This window comes from Siphateles boraxobius, unplaced genomic scaffold, assembly GCF_051911475.1.
Source record: "Siphateles boraxobius isolate OS27281-9 unplaced genomic scaffold, OSU_SipBor_1 7, whole genome shotgun sequence".
NCBI classification, from domain to species: domain Eukaryota; kingdom Metazoa; phylum Chordata; class Actinopteri; order Cypriniformes; family Leuciscidae; genus Siphateles; species Siphateles boraxobius.
Genome location: NW_027509197.1, coordinates 32,014,052 through 32,033,515, shown reverse-complemented (window position 1 = coordinate 32,033,515; position 19,464 = coordinate 32,014,052). Strand labels below are relative to the sequence as shown.

The window sequence follows — 19,464 nt, the reverse complement described above, 5'->3', positions numbered from 1 at the left end:
CCACCACACATCACTGGATATCTACAGGAATAAGTCAAGAGTCACTTGCCAGTGCTAGGAAGGAAGAGGAAAACAAGAATTAGAGCGGGCACATAACTATTAAATGTTGAATCATCAAGAATACTGCTAAAAGGGGTCTAATTCAAAATGGCTGTGCACTAGAAAATGTCTGAAGAGCAGTAAAACATAAAAATCTTTCTTGTTTACACAGCACAGACCAAACTGCAATAAACTTGCAGAGCTGATACAGTACTGTAAATCCAATCAGTGTAGCTTCCTTCGCATCCGGCAGTTTGACAAACTTATTATTGTATTGTATATCCAGTGCACTATAATGTGTAAACATCTCCCATGCAGCATCAAAATCATGCGAAAACAAAGCAAAAATTTGGTTAAAACAGAGGGATGATCCTTAGAAAATGTGTGATGTTAGTAAAGTATGACAAAACCAGCAACTGGCAGTAGCAGTTCTAGATGGTTCATTTTACTATTCAAGATAAATAATTTACAAATTTATCTACACATGAATATACAGTCTGTTGTATTTTTTGGCTTTACTTGAGGGAATAATACTCAACACATCACAGTGTTTTAGACTGCACTTTATTTGAGATCATTACCATTGAAACACTGATATTTAAAGTTTGCAAAAAATGACATTATTTTTAGTACAGAGCATCTCAATCTGAGAGTTCTTACAAGATCTGTGCCCTCCTATCTTTGTGAGTCACTCGAGGCATCATGTGCATGCATGCAAGAATTCATGCTATGCAGTTCACCGAAAACAGCATGCACAAAAAATCAGGGGGAAACCGAAGGGGTCGATGATACCTAACACAAAAGTGATGCAAGCATGTTTAATGTAAACTTTGTTCAGCTTCAATTGTGCATCGACTGCTGTGTGAGTAGAAAACTAAAATAATTTGCATATGGATAATGGGGGTCAAAGGAAAGTATGAACTAAATGAAAATATATCTAGATGAGGAATGAAAAGGCAATAACGGTGTGTGAGGAAGGTGCTGTATTATGCTTAACTAAATTTAAACTATTTTTGTCTCAACCTGTAACCTCTCCATATTTTGAGCTACACATTATTAGTTTATTTTTAGTAGACAGTAATTCAAAGTTCTTTAAGAGAGTAATGCTAGGTATAACTTTGTCTGCTTAAACCTTAATTTTACCATTACTTTTATTATGATGCAAAGTAAAATGGTAATGTTTTAGTGACATTAAAACAGAATGAGTGTACAGGCAATGGAAGATGCATCACCTTAAGCTTACTCAGCATTAACTATTTTGTTTAAATGCTTTGTCTTCAGATTTAACGGTTTGGCCTACAGCAGCACTTCTACAGAAAGTCTATTCTTAGACTCCTTAAGCAGCTCCCAAAAAATCTTGACCTGCACAAAAGGTCATTGTGCTATCAGCATCTCAGTTTGTACATGATACGACACAGATCGGACAGAGTATAAGTTGGCTGCTTTAAAGGCCAGGTCATTACCTGACAGTGCCCTGCGCCTGCCCTCTCTTAGACAGAGCCATGCCTTTCTTTAAGGTTAGGCACAAAAACGAACAGCCGGTCATTACCAATATATCTCTGTTTAACACATTCATGATACAAATGAGCAGCAAATCAAAAGCAGAACCAAACAACAGGGTGGAAAACAGAAACTAATGTATAACAGCGGGTTTGAAAATATGCAAAGCTCGGTATTGTTCAATGCTAAACAGAGTGGGATGAAATTTGAAAATTTGGTTTATAATAGATTAAGAAAACTAACACTTGAAGGAGAGTTTGAGTTATGTCTGGTGTTAAGAGTGTTACAGTCAACCCTGGCTCAAACATGGGTGAAGAAGAGTGCTTCAGAGGGATGAATGAAACAGAAGATACAATAAGTCGCTCTCTTTTCTTTTTAAACAATATCTACATGTACACTTCATAGCCAGCACCTAAAATAAAACTCATCAAACATCAAATGTGAGTAGATACTGGCTTTTGTCCAATAACTAACAACACAAAATACGGTTTAAGTTTAATTGTAAGAATGAAATAAGTGACACAAGCAATTCAAATCCAAGACATACAACCAACTACATAGGAAAACACCCGTCACGGCTCACACATCTTCAACTTTTACAACCAGAAGTTTATCTAGAATGATTTATCGTCAAATTATGACTCCAGATTGGCTCATCTGGAGTAACAAATCATCTGTGCTGTTTGTCACAAATATGCAGTGGAAAAACAGCTAAAAAAAATTCAGCAACAGTTTTGTAATAAAAAATTATCTGGAATATTTTGAACCCTGTCAAATCACCACAGCAAAAAAAAAAAAAAAAGAAAAGAAAAAAGACTTGATCATGAAATCAAATCTCTGAGATTAACATAATTTAAAAGTTATATCTACTGTATGACAATATGAAATGAATATGAGCATCCACTGAAGTTTAGTGTCATTTTAATAAAGCTCTCCAAAAATGAAATGTATAAAAAAAACTTTTGCTGTGCTGCCACTTGCAAATGAGTCACATATATCTGTAAGGCTTTTGGCAGCTCACACAGCCCTTACACTCTGTGGGCTGAGCTGAACCTCATCCAAACACAGAGAGCCCACTCACTGTATCTTCTGTCATTCCTGTGGTGATGTAAGCTGCCTCATGGGGCCACCAAAACGCACGGCTCAGATACCAAAAGAAACAGAGGAGGAATTACAGCCTGGGTCTTGTTCTCAGTCCCCGCCCATCTTTAGCACTTACAGGGGACACCATGTTAGAGCAAGGGTCTCTTGTGACTCTGTGTTGGGGTTTGTGGTTGTTTATCTATTGATGAGGGATCTTTTTATATCTGTGTTTTGGTCTGCTTATTGTGGGCTGTGGCTAATTGCGATTTATTTTAGCTTGGGAAGGTTTACTTACAGGGGTACAGAAAAAGTCCTTCCTCTATAAAGACTGAACGTGCTACCATAGTAATCGCTAGCTAAAGACACACTTTCCTCAGACCCCCAACCCGGTCGGGATAGATTGGCGCGTGACGCTCGAATCAGAGGCTCGACCCCTAGGTGCCTGATCTGGGTGCCCGTCGGCTCCCGGCTGTTGGCTTGCCTGGCTGATTGCGGCCCCGGAGCTCTTGATCCCAGGGCTAGAGCTTCTTTTTCCAACACTGTGGTCTCACCGACGGCCCAGCGATTGCTTGCATCCGGGGCGACATCCATCATTCTCTCACCTGCGGGAGAGCCAAAGTGGGAACAAACAGTAAATTAAATTTAAAGCAGGATGCTCGACATACTAGCATTCACAAGTGATGGGCGTATTCATCCACATAACCAAAAAATGCAGACAACAGAAATTATTTTCTTTCAGTTACACTTTTTTTCCCTTTTGCTAACATTTTCTTTTAACTACATAAAATGCACCAAAAAAGCAAATATTTTTTAAACTGGTCATATCATGAGAAAAACTAAATGTTCCATGATCTTTAGATATACAACTTTATAAACCAAAATGTGCTTTGCAAACTAAAAAGACAATTTATCGAAACAAAGCTGCAAAAATTATAATTTTAAAATTCTGCAATTTCTGATGTCAAAAACAAAAAACTGTTTAAATCTATATTAGACTCGACACACAGAAAACTCATTTGCGAACAATTTTTCTCTTTTCACATGCAAAGTGGGAATTTCCATAAAAGTCTCAAAATAACAGTTACCAAAAAAAAAACATATTCTAATATTAAGAGAGTCCAGAATGGTTGTGAAAAGGAAAATTATGACCATTTTGGTTACAAACATTATAACTGGACCTCAGACATCGGACCTCAGACCTACAACCTCAGAACGAGAGATAGAGCGAGAGATTGATAGAACGATCGAATGACAGATAGAACAATAGATAGATAGAATGAGACAAAACATGCGGTAGATAGAACGAGAGATTTATGGAACGATAGAATGATAGATAGAATGCTAGATATATAGAATACTAGAAAGAACGAGAAAACGACAGACAGAACGATGGATAATGTAAGTGAGTTACACAAGCATGCATTCAGAGGTGTGACGAATAAAGCCCAGGTGATGCCTTTCAGCTGCAAGCTGTGTTGAAGCAAAGTCCCAGCTGATGCCTTCAGACCCTGTGTAATTCACAGTGACTGAATGGATTAGACTGCAGTCAGGAAGCATCCATCAAAATCAATGACAATGGGCCTCCGCCCACCTCTCTACGCCTACCATAACAAATCAAATCAATCACTTATTCCACTACGGAAATCATACACTTCACCAAATCCTGACACGTTTATTTCTCCAGCATCTCTTTGTTGGTAAAATTGTTGACTTTCATTTTGTAGAAAGTCTTTAGATCTTACAACTGTATGTTATGCCTTGTGAAGACAAGAGCATCATTCATAACAGCGCTAATGACAAACCAAGAATTTACAGTGTAATTCAAGCTCCATTGCTTGTGGTGCACTTTTCTAAAATCTATCTTTGTTGAAAGCTGCGTGGTACACAAGATAAATGAATTTCAATGTTAGACGCTGAGATCAAAATGGATATTTATATACAGGGCATGCTGTTCTCAAAACTTTCATTTCTAAACTGAAATCGAATAAATATCACTCCATTTTTCTCTTCTAATTTTTAGCTCCCTCTCGCGATGATGAAAGAAATGGAAATATTACAGGTATTCACCCGGTCTCAAATACACTCCCAATCACTTTCCCCAAGGGATAACAGGAAGGCTTTTGTCATAATAGATACTGACAACTGAGAGTTCAATTGCCTATACTCCGCAAAGGGAATAAATAGAATCAAGAGAACAGGCCTCAGAATTATGTCTTTGTAAACACATCCATGCTTCTCCTCTGTTAAATGACTATTTATATTCATGAATATCATCAAAACTTTTTCTTAGACACAAAAATAGAAAAAAGGTGTAATGAGGCAGAATATACAAGCTCGGCTGCAAAAATCAACCACGTTTGACCTCCAACCAAGAATATTTTTGTGTAATACCTTACATCAGATGACATGCATACATTATATTGTGATCTCATTAGTATTCATACTTAAAGTGAGGTTCAAGCACACATACGTTTGCGTACATTTGGATAGACACTAAGGGGCAGATTTACTAACAGCTTGCCCCGGGTGAAGCATCTTTCGATTTTTAAAAAATTTACTATACATTTTTACTAAATTTACTAAACACACGCAGTGAAAAATTAGCATTGAAAAGGCGTGGACACAGTTGTTTTTGCGGCTGACCTTATTGCATCTGCATTTGTAGGAGTTTCCCTTTCAGACGCAACATTTATGGGAGGAGAGTATTTTAATGAATCTGGCAAGGCGATTTACAAAGGTTTGCGCCAGTCAATTTACTAGTATTTGCACCATTATGTAATGCCCAAAAAAAGCATGTCTTAAACCAGACGCTAATTTGCAGTGCTCTTGGTAGATTGCGTTGGTCATTATGGAAATGATCCGGCCGCATCTGTGTTCTTTCATTTGCACGTCGTCAGTAGATCACACGCAGATCTTTCCACTCCTATCCTCTGTGCTTTAAAGGCGGGCATACACTGTGCGATTTCAGCAAGGTTACCAACTCACACTGTACGAGTAGATAGCATGCGATGTAATTTAAAGCGGCTTGGTATACAGTATACAATATGACAATATAACAATATGAACAGCTATGAAATAGAGTAGTTTTTCGGAAGCATAAAAAGAGGAGCGATGGCAGTGAAGGACGAGAGACGACCAGGCCTGGAATATTTTAAATTATGTTTTATTTATGTGTGTGCGCGGCAGTCGTTTGTGACTTGCTGTTGATGTGTGAGCTTCTGTTTGCTGTTAACTCTGTATTTATACTCCTCTGATCTGATCCAGATCTTCGATAAGAAATGCCTGGAGATTTACCATAATGTGTGATTTATATCTAAGTGATCTGCTTAAAACATCTTAAATAAGCATAATTTGTGATTTAGGTCACCTTAATGTCAACTAAGGCTATTGCAGTAACATTTTACATCAAATATCACAGATAAACAAGATTTTTTTATTTATCATGAAGCATGTATTTCACGTCTCATGTCTTTCCAAACCCGAATGCTGTTTGCACTTCCATAGATTGGCAGTTGATTGTGACTAAGCATGTTATCATCCAAAAGAAACTAAAATAAATAAATAAATAAATAAAGCCACAAAAGAACTATGAAAATTGGCTTTTGACTCTAGATTCCAAGTCTTCTGAAGCCATGCGAAAGTTTTGTGCGAGGATCAGACTGAAATGTAGCTCATTATTCACTGAAAAGGTCATTTTCACAGATGAGAAACAATGTTCTGTTTGGTCAACGTGCCATTATTAAATCAAAACTATTGTATGGCTACAGAGGACCTGGAATCTTTCGCACAAGTTGTATAGACTTACTTTTGTTAAGCTTTCATGCTGTTGCTGTTTTTTAATGTTTTTTTTTTAAGCTTGACAGCTGTGGTTGCTATGAACTGCCATTGTATGGAAAAGATTGTCCTTTTGTGTGCTACAGAAAAAAAACAGAATAAAGGTTTGGAACAACTCCCTTGTCCTCTCTCCAAGATGTCATCATCTCCAGGGTGAGGAAAAGGGCAAAAAAACTAAAATCACAAAACCCAACACTAATGACACAATGTCTTTTTACTTCGGTACAGACCACTTGGCACCTGAACATCCAGGAAGAAGAAATTTCCATCTCCATCTATAACAGTTAATGGCCACTACTGTGTGCTCTATTACTTTTTACTGTTCAATATTATATCAGGCATTTTGCAATAAAAATGTACATTATGTAATATTGATATAGTTACACCATTGAAACACGATGCACACACCTATCAATATTTCTGTTTAATCAATCTAAATGCTTATTCTCTTGCACTCCACTTGTATTTAATATATGTAAGTGCTCAGAGTTCCAGTAAACCATTTCATTTTCATTTTATTGGGAAAACTATTCCTTTAATGGCTAAGGGGTTTGTACAGTACAGTACATACAGTACCATTCAAAAGTTTCAGGGCGGTAAGATTTTTTAATGTTTTTGAAAGAAGTCTCTTATGCTTACCAAGGCTGCATTTATTTGATCAAAAAAGCAGTAAATTAATATATTATTAAAGGTAACAGTAATACTGTGAAATATAATTACAACTTAAAATAACTTTTGATTAATTTTAATATATGAATATATTTAAAAATTTCATTTATTCCAATGATGGCAAAACAGAATTTTCAGCTACAATCAGTGTCACGGTCACGTGATCAGAAATAATTTTAATGTGATTATTTGGCATGGCAAGCCATTTTAACATTTAATCTTTAAAACGAATTTCTCTCTTTATTCATGATACTACTATTTATTTTTTAGATATTAGTATCTATTCCATTTGGTACAACTTATTTATTTGCTACTAGTGCTTGTTTTTTCGGTACTAGTACCTTTTTAAAGATACTAGTACTTATTCATTACATACTAGTCCGTATTCCAATTGTGTCTAGGATTTAATTATACTTAAGAAAAATTCGAACTAGTACTACTTACTATCATACTACAATATAATGAATCTTTTAAAAGGGTTCTAGTACCTAAAGTTTAAACTTACTGACCCCAAACTTTCAAATGGTTGTGTATCTGTTATAAAGTAAATGTTAATAAGCTATGCTATAATATACATCTAAAAGGGATAGTTCACCCAAAAATGAAAGTTCTGTCATCATTTACTCACCCTCAAGTTGTTCCAAACCTGTTTGAATTTCTTTCTCCTGCTGAACACAAAAGAAGACATTTTGTAGAGTAACAGCTGATGGGCCCCATTGACTTTCATAGTATGGAAAAAATGAGGCCCATCAACATTCTTCAAAATATCTTATTTTGTGTTCAACAAGTAAATGACCACAGAATTTTCCTTTTTGGGAGAACTATCCTTTTAAGACAGAACTGTATTTGAAAGGGTTGACTGTTGACATAGTAGTTAATTTGAAAATGTTATTTACCTGCATGCACTCGTTGGCCCTCATCCTGAAAACCTCTGGCTCCTTCTTTAGCTTCCAGGGGTATTTGTGGCTCAGCGGCTTCGTCTTCTGTAGTCTCAGAGTCTACCAGAAAGAAACAAAACATTAAGTCAGAAACCACCACGTGTAATGATAACGGACATCAAACCAAACAAATAAAATCATATGACCTTTTGAGTAAACTATTTTTTGCTTTCTTTGAGGAAAAGTGTATCACTTGAGTAAGAAAAAGCAATCGCCACATATTCATAAGTGAAATTAATAAATAGAAATGTGTTTGAATTAGAAGCATCGTGGGGAACAAGGGGATGAACCACTTAATTGAGCCCAAAAGATGAAAACAAACATTACCATAACTTTGCTTCCGACAGGAGCGGAAAACTTCGCTTCCATAGTGGCAGAGGAAAGAAGCAGACAAGACATCACCATTACTATAGAGACGAATCCCATCCCAGTAAAAAGATAAGACAGCAACAAACTGCTGAATGGACACATTTACTGGTCCTGGTTGACTAGTACTTGCTGCTCAACATCACTGCCATCTGCTTTTGCTTTGTTTTCTGCGTATAGAACACTTGAGCTTATAAGGATGGTCAAACAGGCCAATCAAAATACAAATTACTTACTTAAAGTCTTAGTTATTTAAAGAAAGTCTTTAAAATTTTCAATTATGTTGGATTATTTGCAGATCGAACCCTGTGGGCTCAATCCTGCCAGTACAAATTTGTGAAAGGAGCAGCAAATTCCCGATATTGCTAATCAAATATTTTTAAATGCATATTTTTCAACAACGGATGTATTACATTGTTAAGCCAGTTCATTTTGAATTATCATCCATTTTAAATGAGATCAAAGCTAATTTAGTTGCACAGATGGTACTGTGGTACTATGTATTTCTAAACATTAAGGATAATCAGAAACATTTTAATCCATGAGATTCATGTAAAAGAAAAAGGAAATACGAATTCCCATGAATGAAAATATTTTAATAGAGACTGATCTTAAATGGATAATGCAATAAAGAGTGTAATCCACATTAATTCTGCCTGTCTAATTAATTTTTAAAGCATAGTTTCAATTTAAAGACGTTTTATAGGGAGCCATGTCTAAAATCTCATCACATCGGTGCAAAAGTGTCAGCAGTTCGTATAAATTGCTTCAAAGATAAGCACTGCTAAGCTTTTTGCATTATTGATGCTGAAATTATAGTGTCTTTGTACATAAAGTGAACAGATTTATTGTCAGGCTCCTCTTTGAGAAGTAATGGTCCCAGAAAATCTGTCTAGCATGACTTCTCAAATCCAAGCACACAAACACGACACTCAATGGCATCTTCAATAGTAATAAAAAACACAATGATTTATTACAAATCACAAAAGGAGCACAAATTTTAACAACAATGACAATTCCTAAAGATGTACAGTCAGTACTTAAAACTGAGGATGCATTACGTATAGGCTATCGGCAGCATTGGGGAGATGTTTTCAGAGTGTGCAGACTGATATAAAGAAGACTAAATTATTTTATAATTATCAGACATGAATATGAATGATATCCCCATTAGCAGTAATTTATAAAAAATAAAAAAAACACTTATCTGATAGGTAATGGGAGCAGTGCAGTAGCAGAGGTTTCTTTATTCTCAATTTAGGGCACACAATTTAGATCATATTTGTCTGAACTGAGCACTTCCTCTGATGTAGGCCCTCAAGGTGTCTCTGAAGAGGGCCTTGATACAGAGATTGATTACAATTACATATTCAAAAGGATCCTAGATGACTTTTTGGGCTTGCCTCGGAGTATCAAGTGATAGGAATCCTAAATCTTAATGATTTATCATCAATCTCAGAAGCCACAGAGACTTAGACTTTGTTATTTGTATGATACTTATCAGTTAGAAACTAATTTTCTAAGTACTCAAACACAAATTCTTAAAATACAATTCATAGAAGGCCAAATTAAATCTGTTCATCATAAAAAGCGAAAAGGGACTAAACCGCTCAATTGATATGGATTAATTTAACAATCTCTTTATGGATTTTTGAAGCATCAAAGTGGTAGTTGCATAGACTGTCAATGGAGGGACAGAAATCTCTCAGATTTTTTTGCGTTTAAACGAAAGTTTTACAAGTTTGGAACGACATGAAGGTGAGCATTTAATGACATAATTTTCATGTTTGGGTGAATTAACCCTTTAACTAAAACCATTAAAACCAAAACTTAGATTAGAAATGTTAAATTAGAAATGTTGGCTTGGCAAATAACTGAAAGTACTAAAACTTTTAAAACTAAAATAAAAATGAATAAAAGCTAAATAAGTCTTCCCTGTAGCTGAAACAGTAGAGTGTTGACACTTGCAATGCCAAGGTCATGGGCTCAGTTCCCAGGGAAAGCAAGAACTAATAAGAATATAAACATGTACTTTGAAATGCAATGTAAGTCGCTTTGGATAAACGCGTCTGCCAAATGCGTAAATGTAAATATATATACTTTTTTTTTTGCCGCTTTTTTACACGCTTTTTGTGTGGCGCCACCAGTTCAACTTAAATTCAGGCTCATGACTTCAATTCTTCAGTTTAAATTTCTCCCATGTCTGCTAGCAGAGGCATTTTTCAAGATTAGCTGCACTCTCTTTCAAATTGTAGAAAGGGAAAAAAATAAATGCATCCTCGATTTTAAACAAAGACCCCACATTAGATGACTGACAGACTCTGAAGAGTTATCATAAAATCTCTCTTGTAATAACCTGTTATCTATAAAGCCAAACACACCATGAGTGAACCTCCCAAATGTTCGGTTAGAGTGTCCGGTTTTCTGGAAAGAGAAAGAGAGAAGAGCTATTTTAGTGGTTGCACAGAATGCTTCAAATATGATTATCACTTCAAATGAGCAAAACAAACAAGCATTTCAAACAGCACACCAGCAGATATCCCCAAAGCTGACTAACAAGAGCTCTTTTGAAACAAGATGCCTGTGCCACTTGTCGGTCTTCAAAAAAAACATGTCCGTCTTTGCTCTGCTAACCTAGATTTTAATTCATATGTAGGGCATTTGGGGACTGAGAGGCTATAAAAATGAGCTAGTTTCTTTTGCTAATCCCTGCGTTGGTGTGGCCGCATGTCACCTTGCATTAAACACATCTGCTAAGTGACAAGTATGAAAGCATCCAGCATGGCTTAAATGTGCAATACGAAATGGTTGATCCTTGTTCTGTTACAAACTGTTATTCCCAGCTTTCAAGCAACATACTGTAGGCATGTAATTTCTTTGCATGTAATTTTGAGAAATGTGATTCTTAGCTTCCCAGTATTGCTTACTATCCAACTATGTTCACAATGGATGAATGTAAACCGAAGCAACACCAAGGACGCATCGGGCAGCGGCTGTATGTCACTCCCAATCCATTAGTTACAGGGAGAAATGAAATCCTAATGGCTGACGCACCAGTAATTTCAAACCCTTCTTCTGTGAATCTGTTCCCTAACCGCATTAGCTAAGGACGGCGGCCATCCGTTTCAGAGACTGGTGCCTGGAGCTTTGCGGGGTTGGTGAAGGGGAAAGGCAAATAAAAGTGGATGAACTTTTAGAGGAATTATAAGCAGGTCGTTTTAATTCATGTGCCTAAGCTCAGCGCTTTCTGCTTGTTGTAAAGAAAACATTTAAAAGGCATTAAAACATCTGAATAATTCATAGGCGAAGAAGGATTCATGTGCATGTGATGCTGGTTAGTTTGTCATTAGCCTCCATGTTTGGCATCTTAATGGACGAAAAAGCTGGTTCCACTCAACCGCACAAGTGCCATGCATTATGCAAAAGATCTGAATTCTTCTATTGCCTTGATTAGTCAAAACACAACTGACACAGAAATGCGTTTGATGATCAATTCACACATAGAGACAACTATTGACAAAGCCTACGCACACTTGAGTCGCTACGACTATGTATTTCTCAGCTGAAACTATTAAGGAAAATGCACATTTTCCAAAACATTATTTATTCTGAAATTATTTATTCTATTTAAATCCTTTTTAATGTCCACTAGACAATTACACATCCAGTCATTTTTGAGGTGCCGTCGCTGTAAACAAACAATGAAAATAACACACAAAGATTCAGGGATTTATTCTAAATCGCTAACCCCAAGTATGATCAATGATAATAGGGATGCTTGCCTTTGCGAGCGCCACTAATTACATCAAAAGCAATGAATCCTCATGACAATCAATTCCCTAATCTATACTTTAAATGGCAAACGTACAGATAGAAGACTCTGAGGCTGACATAATGTTTGAGCTTTGGTTCTCTGTCCCATGATGTTCTAAAAGCTGCTATAGGAACAGAGGGCCCTTCAAGCTTCAATTACATTTTCGAAACTGACACTTATCCAAAATGACCTGCCAAATGCACACTCGATCCTTTGATTGTGAGCAGGCCACTGAGGGAGGATCTTCAGCCAGCCATCTGTGCTGTGAAGAGCTGAGGCAGAAGTAAACACGGACTCATGCACTCAACGGTTGACATTCAGTGACCATGTTGTATGACAACATCAAGAACGGCTACAAAAAAGACAGGGTTTCACAACCCATTATGTTTATGTCCATTACGCAACCCCATATTTTTTATGATTATGTAATCCAATTACAAAAGTGAAATTAATTGAGTCATCTCTGTCTGTAGCTATATGGTAACAATGATCAAATTAAATGAAATATCCATAACCATAACAGGATGATAATAATACAAATTAATAACAAAATGAACATTGCTTCTTAGCTTGATAAATCATTTTCTTCTTCAGCAAGATATTTTTAGAGCTAAATTTGTATATTTTCTGAAGAAACTGAGATTGTACAAGCAAACTTTTGGTTGTTTTCAATGCGATTATAAAGATCATATGAAATATTTTAGAGCATTAAGTGGTTGCTAGGGTCTTTCAGATGGTTGCAAGGATGTTTTAAATATTTCATAACAATGCTGCCTTCGACGATACCTTCTTTTGGACAAAGTCGCATATATTTTTCATAGTGACGGCAATTCCAGAATGCATTACGACACGATCAATGAAAATATTATTCCAAGATGGCGGACATAGAGGTAGAAAAGTTAATCATAAGACTTAATTTCTTTCAGAACAGAACAATATTGACAAAAACAGTTCATTACAATAATCTCAATGAAAAATCCAAGATGGTGGATAATGCGGGAGAAATATCAATTATCACTTTAATACTTAAATTACCACTGAACAATATTGATAATCAAATGGTTAAATCCACCAAAATTTATCAAGTTTACCTAATATACTTGTGTGTTCAGAAGAGTATTATATTAGCAACAAGCTAAAACTAAATCCTATTGAAACTTTAAGTAGACAGCTCTCTAGGTTTCAGAACAGAGCTATAAAATGTTTAAAAATACGACACAGTCATTAGTTGCCACCAAAACACCATAAGCTGTGTGAAATAGGGCTGCTTTTGTTATCTGTTTCTAGCCACTCTATTTGTCCAGACAAAAAATCTCTAAGCCCCGTTGGTCAGCACCTTGGAGAGCTCAAATTATTTTTCTTGTCAGCCCACACCACTGGCATTCACACTGGATGAATCAAACCTCTCTGGGCAACCGCTCTGGCTGTTTTGATGCATAATTTTTTACCTTCTAGGTCATCAGGTAATTTGTATGTTGCCAGGTTGGGCACAGATTGAGGTGTGATGAATGCTGCCAGGCACTATTTCATCTGGGTTGCGGTATCTGCTTTCTGCTCTAACTCCACTCTTTCAGCCCTGAGGCAGTGGGCTATTTCAATCTCACCCGGTCTGACTTTTCATTACTCTTGCCAATGCAGCAAGTGAATCACTTCACACCTTAAGAAACACAGCTCTCTCAGCTACCCATTGGGTTCCTTAATGCTTGTGAGTCAGTAGGGCAGGTTTAGAAAGAACAGTGGGAGCTCACGTGATTCATGGCCCGGTCTACACTGCCAACTTGGTGTATGGCAACTGTATTGATATTACTCAAACGTTCTGGTTAAAAATTTGTTCTAAACTTCAAAAACTATGTCACTTAAAATGTCAGCCATGTTAATCAGAGGTTTTACATTCATCGTCATGACCATGGTCAATTTCTACAAGGAAGAAGGTCAGAAAAACAACAACTTTTAGCTTGACACTGGAGCAGTACCCTTTAATGGTACATATTTGTGCCTTATTCACTGTATTCACTTAAGTATTGATTATTAACTACCTGTACTTAGTATAGGGTTAGCGTTAGGTTATGTTTACACTTTCAAGTGGAATATAAGACTAAAAATTCAGTTTGCAGATATAAGGTTTGTTTAACAAAATAACCGTCAGCAACTGGCCGTCTTTCTGCCTTCATATACTAAATTTTGATTGATCTTGTCTTCCCTGCATACATTTAATCATGTATAGCCACACTGCTATAAATGACTATAACTGTCTGAAATCAAATGCAACTGCCTTGCTGCCTCCCAGTCAATTTACAGACAGCATTTTTGTATGAAGGCAATATTTAAGTGACTAAAATGCTTATTGCTTGGTAGAAATAATCGATAAATTGGCATTGCTCGCACCATTAGACACCATTTTTATTCTTTCCCCCAAGCGCCAAACCACTTGCACGTGATTGTGAGATATCGGTAGTGAAGTACATCTATGATTCTATAAAAAAATTTTTTTTAAATGTATCAAGTAGATTATACAAATACTGAATTCAAATATCTCTGTACACTGCCCGCAAAAGCAGACCTTTTTTTAAGTTTTGGAAACAGCCTGTATGTTGAATCTGTATTGTGCAGCACACAGCAACCAAGATGTCTGCTGAGTGTCATAATGATGGGAAACTGTTAAAGTCTTATTTAAAAAAAAAAAAAAAACTACCACCTAAGCTTCTTTTGCTGCCTTGCAGGCATTGGTATATAATTCAGGAAATGTGAATCTAATTATCTTTAGTTCTTTAAGCAGCAATGGGATATGCTATCTACCTAAAACACATCAAATGAAGGAATGAAATAATTACATATTATTCACATGACATGAGAGAAACTGAAACTACCATTTAGCCTACATCCGAAACTATGACTCAGCCACCTGTTCTGTATCTGTCTGGTCTCTAAGCTACATCTCTGCCCCATCCACCAGCTTGTCTCCGTCTGCCGACTAAGATCCAATTATCTTTTTCTTTTACCCATCCCCCTCTCCTCTTCTTCACACCCACTTTTCCTTTCATCTTCACAAGGATTCCTATGAGCCTGAGAGGAAGACGTAAGAGCTCGTCCTCCTCTCACCTCCTCTCACCTGTAAAATGTCACAATGACATATTGTCAAAAGGAGGATACTCTTATGCACTTACAGCCAATGGCAAAGTGATGGTGTGCAGATTGCTAATTTTCACTTTATGGCCATCCAGGGCGGGGGACAAGGTTTGCATTTTGACCTGACACTGACAGTCTATATACGAAGCAAACAACCCAAATAACTGATCATTTCTAAGCTAAACAAACATTGGGGGCTAACACTGGACCCCAATGACTGTCATTGTATGGACTCCTTTGGACTTCTGTGTTCCACAGAAGGGTGCATTATTGAAATAACGTGAGGATTAAACTGATGGACAATAACGGTACTGCATATCATAGAGATTTGAGGTGGTGGCTCTATTGACTTGGACCAGTAAGTAGCCCCTATAGCAACCACCTAGCAACACACTAAAAGCACCTTAGCAACCGCACAGCAATGCCTCGGGAGTAGAATTTCAACAGACATCTAGTTCTGGAGCGCAATAACAACCTACTAATGTGATTCTGTTTAGCTGCAGTATTTACTGAATCTGGTAAATAAAAAAGTAGATATGTAATCATTTTAGTTGATGGTTTTGCTGTAACAATCCCCCTGTTAATGCAGTGAAGTGTGAGGTAGTCAAATTTACGATCCCACAGATCCCTAGAAATATGCATCAGGGGGAAATCAGTTGCTGCTACAAGCATTTCTGTTTTATTGCTCTTGGACAAGAAAACGACCTACATGCTGACTTGCCATATTTCTTCTGTACTGGTGCAAAATTTAACAATATGACTCATGACATATCCAATGCTGATTCCAATATAAACATTTTCTATTATAAACAATATCTTGGATTTCTGACCAGCTGAGTACCAAGGAGGCTGTCATCTTTGTCTGGTTCCTAGCGTAACCCCCAGAATGCATCAGAATATGATAGCGTTTAATGAGTCGTGGACGTTCAACTATTCAGCTGTAATCATCCTCACGCAATTAGCCAGATGGGAGCCATTTGTTTACAAGAAAAGGGTGGGGCGCAGGAGTCGAATAAGCGCTAACATCCCTAAAGGAGGGAATTGGGTCAAGCCTCCCTCAGACAGAGCTCACTGTATGACAAAACCCCACACATATGGGTCAAACTCAAACTTCCAGTCAGTTATGAGTCAGCATGCAAGGCAAGACAAATAAGGCATGCAACAACTCACCTGAAAGCGTTTCTTGGACCAGATTTTCTTCATGGCTTGGAGTAATCCTGGTCTTTTGTTGCGTGTAAGCGAGGTGGGAGTGACGTTCTCTGGGAGCTGGGGATTCACGGTCAGACCCGGTGGTGCCCTGATCGTATTGCTAGCATGATCTGAATCCAGCTTGGACTGCTGAAAAAGCCACTCAAGAAACAAAACGTACCTAACTGACTGGCAATTCACCTGCTGTAATTTCTCTGAGAACAAAAGTTCTTAAACTTGATTTTTCTAGGCATGCTCTAAAAACTAAATTTTGTATTATAAAGTTGTTCCGCTGCAGGTATTGCGCTGTCGTTCTTTCAGTTTAGGCAGCAGCTTGAACTAATACCAGAATAAAATAAAAATAAAAATTTGAGGAAAATGAACCTCAGTAGACAGCACCCCCTCAGTGCTTCAGGATTCCCAGTGGCAAATAATCAGAGCTTGCTCTAAACCATTGTGTTGACCAATAAGAGCACAGAATAATAAACCCAGCCAGCAGCAGCGAGCAAAATATTGTGTGTGTGGAGAGGTAAGCAGAGAGCGAGCGAGCGAGCGAGCAAGAGAGAGAAATCACTAGGCTGCACCGTTTTGGGGGAAGGGAGGAGAGAAGACAAAAAGAGAGAGAGAGGAAAGAAAAAAAGAGACAGAATGAGTAAGAGAGAAAGAATGACTCAGTCCTATCGAGCCTTGCACTGAGGGTCCAGTTGGCAAATCCTTTTCCATGTCCCGTTTTGCTTTTCCCCCCCTTTTCTCCCCCTCTTTTTTCTCGTTCTGTTGTGCACCGAGGCTGAACGCATCTCTCCTGCCCAGCAGCAGAAGCAGTCGGGAATCTCTTCACCAACTGCCTTCGTTTCATATTCAGGATCAATGCCCGTGACGTCAGAGCAGCCTCTAGGCGATGGTGCCTTTTTGCAACCCGCCATTGGCACATTTTGAAAATAATTTTGACATTTTTGTGTCCTCACCTTTTTTACCCTCAAGGTACAGGTGGGTGGCATGAACAAAATCTTATAAAATTACTAGGAATGCACCGAAATGAAAATTCTGGACCAATCTTTTCTTGGAAACGCCAAACAATGCAAAATCTGCTTCTTCTTGAGACTAAAGCTGCGGTCACATTTGCCATTATTCTGCAAATTTTCACAGGCAATATCCAGTCATTTTATTTGGAATCCACACATATCGATTTCAATACTTTTTTAGGCATCAACCGAATTGCCTCGATATCATCGAGCATCAAAAAATGTCTTATCGTTCGGTACCAAATTTTGTTATCTTGAATAAACTTACGAGCAGAAAGTTGCTCTGTCTTCAACTGCAAGAAGAACTGAAGCTTTTTACAAATTAACCGAAACTAAGGCTACTTAGGAAACAAACTGAAATAGGCTACTTGCCTCATAGATATGAGAAGGTGTATAGAAAGCTTGAAATGTCTACTTTTAAACAAACCCATTTGAATCGAAAACAAATACTCTCTGATAATGTAATCAAAATGAAAGGTGCATTTCTCTCTATACGCGCACGTTCACTATACTGGGAAGATGACGAGTCATAGACATCAATTCATCTTTGCAGCAAACACTGACTCAGAAAACACTAGTTTATTAAAACACAATAAAAAATTATCCTTGATATTTTTTCCCATACACATTTTCAGGTAATGTGAAATGTAATCTTTTTCAAATGGATTTCATAAAATTGGTATCGAAAAAAGTATCATTTAGGAACCAGTATCGAAGTCAAGGTATCATATCGGAATCGAACATTTTTGAACCATATCCAGCCCTATCCACAGCCACAAAATGTGGAATTTTGCACAAAAGATTTCTCCACACAGATTTCGCAATGGGTTCAAGCTGGTCACACGCATTGACCATCAGAAACCTGCTTGGTTTGAAAGTGACTTCTTTGAAAAGTGTGAACTGTTTTATACAAAGCTACTACAAGACAACAGACCTTTTTGTCAATGAAATTTCAGTTGTGCTGCTAACTTACCCTGTCATTAACAATATGTCATAACACCCAATGAATTGAGCCCACCTAAAGCCCCAAAGCAATAACTCCTTAAAGTCTTCTGTTCGTATCTTTTTTATACATTTACATTTTACACTGGCATAGATACTGGCATGCTAGCCTATTTGCACATCTCTATGCAAACTTACCCAGCGCTATTTACTAAATAAATTTAATAAATATAGATCAGCACCTTACACAGCAACTCAATCCTGATCTTGACATGGTTGGGACATGTCATACTATTGACATTATTCTATTTCCTATCCCATTATTCCAAATATCGTAAAGCAGACCTTCCAACTGATAGCTGCAGGAATATATCTAACACGGTATACATGATAAATCCCTACGCATGCTGTTGCGTAGTGTATCGTCATGCAGCAGAGCCCTAGCTCAAGATGTCTACTCCTTCCTCTCTCATTTCCCTCTGCAATAGTTCAAATTAATTGATGTATTTAAGTTTATTAAAAGGTTTATTAGAATTTGCATCCCTTGGACAGAAATCAAATATCTTTAATGAGAAGACTGAGGCAATCATGTGCAGCTTTAGATTTGCATAATGAAATCATGAATTATAGAGTCTCGCACCTGCGATGTTAGCAAAGGGGGTCAGGGAGGCACATTGATTTTCAGCTCTTTAGTTTCACGAAAGCGCATGGTCCATAACTGTACTATCAATACAGCAGCAAAGTGTATGTCGTACAACAAAAACACGCTCAAAAAGACGTTGAGAAACAGACTGTGGTCTATGTGGCCATTGAAATGGATTGGCATTTTTAAAAGGCAAAGTGCTCTCAGGCCAAAGCCTGCTAAGGCAGAACATCAAGGGGGCTGTGAGAGACACCCGCAAAATGCCCTTATTTGTTATCATTAGCTGTCACTGCTTGTGTT

The 19,464-nt window shown here is 37.3% G+C and overlaps 1 protein-coding gene across 5 annotated transcripts in view; it reads right to left on the bottom strand.

The window, feature by feature from the left end:
- Positions 1 to 19,464, bottom strand: part of spegb (striated muscle enriched protein kinase b) — an 83,238-nt gene that overhangs the window by 41,473 nt on the left and 22,301 nt on the right. For 2 of the 5 annotated variants that reach the window (XM_077215076.1, XM_077215078.1), the window contains exons 2-3: positions 8,022 to 8,123; positions 3,104 to 3,224 (exon numbers count right to left, since the gene is read on the bottom strand). In XM_077215076.1, coding sequence (XP_077071191.1) covers positions 3,104 to 3,224; positions 8,022 to 8,123 — 223 coding nt within the window. Of the gene's footprint in view, positions 1 to 3,103; positions 3,225 to 8,021; positions 8,124 to 8,390; positions 8,426 to 10,810; positions 10,854 to 16,539; positions 17,081 to 19,464 lie in introns of those variants that run through there. The other 3 variants (XM_077215080.1, XM_077215081.1, XM_077215079.1) reach the window with 3 other exon arrangements.